This window comes from Propithecus coquereli, unplaced genomic scaffold (assembly GCF_000956105.1).
Source record: "Propithecus coquereli isolate 6110/MARCELLA unplaced genomic scaffold, Pcoq_1.0 Scaffold3, whole genome shotgun sequence".
In the NCBI taxonomy this organism is placed as follows: Eukaryota; Metazoa; Chordata; class Mammalia; order Primates; family Indriidae; genus Propithecus; species Propithecus coquereli.
Window position 1 is genome coordinate 7,952,331 of NW_012148618.1, and position 6,056 is coordinate 7,958,386.

At 39.4% G+C, this 6,056-nt stretch overlaps 1 protein-coding gene across 1 annotated transcript in view; it reads left to right on the forward strand.

Moving 5' to 3' along the window:
* Window positions 1-1,809: 1,809 nt before the first annotated feature.
* The window catches only part of LOC105814274 (chromosome unknown open reading frame, human C15orf41), a 218,334-nt gene continuing 214,087 nt past the window's right edge, over window positions 1,810-6,056 (forward strand). The window contains exon 1 of the mRNA XM_012649182.1: window positions 1,810-2,194. Within this exon, the coding sequence (XP_012504636.1) occupies window positions 2,094-2,194 (101 nt within the window). The 5' untranslated portion in view covers window positions 1,810-2,093. The remainder of the gene's footprint in view (window positions 2,195-6,056) is intronic.

The following is a 6,056-nucleotide window of genomic DNA, read 5'->3' on the forward strand; positions in this document are numbered from 1 at the left end:
ATCCTTGAACTGGTGTTTCCTATAAAATCTGATGGCTGTGAATTGGAAAGAGTGGAGTTGGGAAGGGGGAAGGAACAGGCGATCAACTGGTGCCTGCTTATCGTCAGCTAGCTTTCATGTAAAAGTCATGGCAGGGTCAACAACAAACTAGCCAGGTGGCAACTCCAGGCCACGCTGCCATAAATAAATAGTTATGTACTAATGTCACACAATCAGAGCTAGATGTAAAGCATATGGGAAGAGAACATTCTGATGTAAATATTCAGAAAAACTATGGTTGCTGAATTCAGGATCCACTGTTGGCACTGGACTTTGAGATGCCTGAGAAAATAAAGTAAGTAGTGAAGCTTTTTTAAAACCTGGGCTAAAAAGATACTTTGAAATGTAGAAGATTTTCTTTAAAAACAGCCTTAACCTTTGGCTTAAGAGAGCATGACTATTTGACGTAGTAATTAAGGATTACTGAGAGTTGGCAAGAGCATCAACTCTGCAACCAGATTTCAGGAGTTTAAACCTCATTCCTGCTACTTACTTATTCTCATGACCTCTGGGACGTTCCTTCACCTTTTCATGCCTCAATTTATTCAGTCTGTACAAAAGGGAGGAGGAGAAGATAACGGCAATGGTACCCGCATCACAGGAAGTTATGAGGAGTAAGTTAGTCTACGCATAGGGAGCCTGTAAAACAATACCTTGTAAACACCCTGTCCATTTTTATCAAGTGGTCTTACTTAGGCTATTTATTTTACACAGGCTATCTGCTGGACGCTATGTTAAGTAATCCTTTACTCGTATTATCCTATTTAATCCTAAAAACAGCCCCATGAATTAAAAATCTGTTTTATAGACAAAGGAAATGAGGTTTCAATGAATTAAGGAATTTATCTAAGGAAGCATATCTAAACTTCCAAATAAGGCTTTGTTCCAGATGAAAAATTTGTAATCGCTTACATGTTCTCTAAAATCTAAGCACTTTTACTTTCATTTGCTTACGATGTTAAAATTTGAAGAAAAGAAACACAACACATGGCCTTCTAAGAACCAAACAGATTTTTAAAAAAGAGATTAAAGGAGGGGCTGATGTCCCAATAAATTGCATCAGGAAAGCTGAGATCCACTCACAGTACATACAGAAAACAAAAGATTAACTCATTTCTCCAAACATTTTTTGAGTGCCTACTATTTTCTGAGAGCTGAGCTTACAAAGACAGTAAGACACGATTTTAGTCTTCGAGTAGTTAATTGTAAGGAGTGAAAGTGACATTCTTTACTGCCGGCCGTTTGATGATGTCGGATTTGTTTTGTTAAGTCTGTTTCCCAGACAAGGACAAAACTGCCTTCCACACGATATACAGAAGTTGCAGGACTTCCTCAACACAAACCAAACTATGTTTAGAGCGATCCTAGTGGTTTTACTGCTCGGCTCACGCTCGCAGAGTGAAGAGAGCCTTTGGTGGAGCGAAGACAGTTTTTTGCAGACCATTCCGCTTGCAGATGCGCTAAAACGGCCACGTTGAGCATATTCAAATCGCGCGCTCTGGCAGAGGCTTTCCCGGGCTCAGGCTGAAGGATCGCGGGGCACTCGTGAGACTTGCTGCCTGGCTTGTGCGCTCGTCCTCCCTAGCTTCTAGTAACTGGGAGAATGTGAACTCCACGAACATCCCTTGTCAATTCCCAGGCGGACGCTGCCCAGGACACCTGCCCTCTGACTCTGGCTCCGCGCCCTTTCCGTGGGCGGCTGGTACTTCCTGGTTGGTTTGCCCTTAAGTGACATGGCGGCTAGTTGCCTTCGGCCGGGCCAAGTGCGGCTGCTCAGTAAACCAAGCTAGGGTAATACACTATACAGCCCGCCCCCGCCGCAGAGGTGCCGGTGAAGCCTGGGACTGTGCCGGTGAAGCCTGGGACTCGGCGAGTCTCCGCCCCGCCTTGCAGCTCCGGGTGTACTTCAGGGGGTATAGGGCCAAGCTAAGGAGGACGAGGACCCAGGGCTGTGCCGCTGTGTGCCTACCCCTCATTCCCTGGCGCCAAGGCTGCTCGAGCTCCAGGGTGTTTTTTTTCCCTTGTCCCCGCCACCTCCTGGTCCCTGGCCCAACATGATACTGACCAAAGCCCAATACGACGAGATAGCCCAGTGCCTAGTGTCTGTGCCGCCCACCAGGCAGAGCCTGAGGAAGCTGAAGCAGAGGTTCCCCAGGTAAGTGTCCATCTCTCTCCTCTCACCGCCCCTTGCCTGCAGCAGCTGTGTCTGGGCCACCTTGGCAGCGCTTAGGAACCACGTGACACACATGGATGGGGAGGAACACCAGTGTCAGGCGTCAGATCAAGGATGGCAAAAAAGGTTTCTTCTTTCACCCGCCTTCCGACAAAACTCTTAATGGATAAATCTGTAGCAGCCTCCCAAGGCCTGGCGATTACATTCAAGTCAACAAATGTTTACCGAAAACTTCACATGTGGCTAGGTGATGGGTGCACATAGTAGGTGCTTTCGTACATGTCCACTGGTAAATCGACAGATACTAAGAGTGAATAATGGGAGGCAGGGTCCTCTCGAAGTGGAAATATTAATTAAAGATTCATAAGGAGGAAATAGAGGACCCTTTTCAGTTGGCCACTGGAAACAAACAAGGGAGCACAGGCCTAAAGGAGCCTCATGCTGTTCTACTGTAGCTCGCACTGTTGACTGCAATTTAGCGACCGCAAAGGTTCTCAAATCAGGGAGCCTGGTACCTCAGGGTTCCACTCTTGGGTCACTGGCCATTGAACAACCATATCTGAATGTTTCTCTTTATATATATATACACACACACACACACACACACACACACATATATGTGTATTTCATATTTTCCTCCCCTGACCCCAAAACACTTCTTTTGTCAGTGATTTTAGGATTGTCCAACTTAATAAGAAATAAATTCCCAAAGAGATTTCTTTGGGAATTATATAATATAGATTCCTCATTTTTAGGATGTGGAAATTAAGACCCAAACATTATATAAAGAACCAGTTTAGGACAACCAGGTCATTTTCTTTATGCTCTGTTAAAAGTATATAATATTTGTTACTTTTTTTCCTAACTGAAGACCAAATCCAAACCTGCACCATTTTGGTTTCTTGGAACTGAACATGGTTATCCCTAATGAAGTGCTTCCCCATCCTTGAGGTGTAGCCCTTGAACAAATGTCAACATAGAAGTATTTTCTTGAGGAAAGAGAGGTTATTGGATAATAGATATTAAAGTACACATTGAAGCATTAGTTGAAGATTTTTTATTGACCTCAGTTTTTTGGAGGACTTGGTTTTGATAGTCTGTAAAATGAAGGGGTCTTTTCCCGGTGTTATCCGGATTTAATGTAGGATAATATTTATTCCTTTATAGTCTTTAGGATTTTATCAGACTTGTTAACAAGGAACAAAATTGACAAATTGGAATGTAATTTTCTATCATTAAGTCCCACCAGTTCTGCACACTACACACGAACAGTGAAATGGGTGAAGGCTGGTCAGCCAAGGGAATAGGTAGATTTTTCTGGGCAGTTTTTTAAGATAGAGCATACTTTTTTTTTTTTTTTTTTTTTTTGAGACAGAGTCTCATTGTGTTGCCCGGGCTAGAGTGCTGTGGCGTTATCCTAGCTCACAACAACCTCAAACTCCTGGGCTCCTGCCTCAGCCTCACAAGTAGCTGGGACTACAGGCATGCGCCACCATGCCCGGCTAATTTTTTCTATATATTTTTAGTTCTCCGATTAATGTCTTTCTATTTTTAGTAGAGACGGGGTCTCACTCTTGCTCAGGCTGGTCTCGAACTCCTGAACTCAAACAATCCGCCCGCCTTGGCCTCCCAGAGTGCTAGGATTATAGGCGTGAGCCACCGCGCCCGGCCAGAGCATACGTTTTGATATTCTGTTCTCACTAGGCACATGCATAACCAGTTGTATTTTTATTTTTCTTTCTCTTTCTCCTCTCTTTATCTTTTTCTTTCTTTTCTATAGCAAATACTTTGTCTTCTCCATAATGAGTAACCACTCAGTACTCTTATCAACACTTTTGAAAGGTACCCATCATGTGGGATACCATGTTGTCTTGCTTATTATCTTGTGCTCTTTTCTTTCTTATTCAGGATATACCCAAATATTTTTCACTTCTCCCAAATACCATTTGGAGATTAAGTAATTTAAACTCTTCTTCCACAGGAAACTTTATTTAGAGAAACTGAACTACTAATCTGCAAATGAAGGGATTAAAGAGCTATTTATTAAGTTAGGTCCGAAGTCTATAAATGGTGTGATTTTGAAGTTGGTTTCACAGTTCTCATTGTAGCACTGATTTATTTTAGAAGATCCTTGCAAAGGTCTCGAACAGTCTTTAGATCCGGTAGTTCATTTTACCTGAGAGTCAGTTGGGTAAGAACCTCAGAGATAATTTCTGGTAGTTCAGAGAGGTTAAAGTGACTTGTTAAAAAATCTCAGAGATGTTTAATGGCCAAACAGTGCCTGGAATACAAGTTTCTCAACTCTCAGTTCAGAGTTCTATACCAAGCTTCCCTGATTAGTTTTAATATCAATAATAATAACAATAGTAGTTATTTTTTGGTGAGTGGCATTTGCATATTGAATTCTAGTCTTTTTTTCAGTGCTGTCTCTGCTTATATAGTTTATAGATCTTGCTTTCCCCCTCAGTACATTGTGAGCATTCCTCATCTTAAAAAATTCTTCGGAATTTGTTTCAAATAACCAGCAGTATCACATTCTCGATGTACCATTCATTTTCTTCTTGTTGGACATCAAAGGTTTTCTTTTTCTAATTTTTTGATAAATTTATGTTTGCACATATATAATGCCACGTCTGCTTATTTTTTTACTTTAGACTCTCAGAAGCTGGCAATTGACCATATCATAAGTTTTCAAACGTTTGGTTCTCTGCATCCGTTTACACTCTGAAAAAGTAATGAAGACCTCTAAGAACTTTTATGTGGGTTATAGCTGTCGATATTTATCAAAATATAAATTAAACCTGGGAAATTTTAAAGATATTTACTTATTAATTTATTTTAAAAAATAAACTGATTATTAACATATTTATGAATAATAACCATAATTTCAAAAATAGTAGTGAGAAAATGACATTGTTTTACACTTTTACAAATCTCTCTTGCCGCTTGACTTAATAGAAGGGAGACATATCTGCTTCTGCATTCAACTTGTTGTGATATGTTATTTCTGATTAAAGAATATGAAGAAACTCTTGCTTCAGACAGTTACGTAGTTGGAAAAGAGAAGAGTAACTTAATAGGGTTTTTAGGTAATTGTAAATATTTCTGTTATTACATAAAACACAACAAGTGGTATTTTCTTAAAGGTTAATTCCAATTTGGAAACTGAAACCATATCAAGGAACTTTTCACACTCTATTACATTACAAACCATTGGCCTATTTTGAACTTTGAATAGATCTTTTGCCATGTGTTATTTTTATCATCATGCATTGTTCGTTTGTAAAATGTTGGTTATGAGTTATGCAAATATTACAAATTTCATTATACAATATCAAAAAATCACATTTGTTAATATCACCATTGATCTCTTCAGAAGTCTGTAATTTTTTTTTTTTTTTTTTTTTAGAAGTCTCTAAGTTTTGAAGCTGTCAAGCTTACAGTGATAGATGTGAACTTTCTAGTATTTGACTTTTTCCTTGAAAGCCCAAATTTTATCATTGGCAACAAATGCTGTCAGTTGTTTTCCTTGAAATGACAGGCTCATGTTGTTTATTTTTAAGAAAATATCTGCCAGATACTTAAATCTAAATAATCATACTTTCTTTGTTCATTGTTCATTCAAGTAAAAATGGTGTTCCATAGAAAAAGTGGCTAGTTCAGCTCTTAATCACACAAATGCTTTCTGCTGTGACAACCATCATACTTTGATATGAAGTAGATGTGCTTTGTATTTACTTCCTGTTTTGTCATACAAAATGTTAAAAGGATGTATATTCAAGGGTTCACATTTAATAAAATTAATAAGTGAATATTCTTAAGTGAAAGTTTTTTTTTTTTTTTT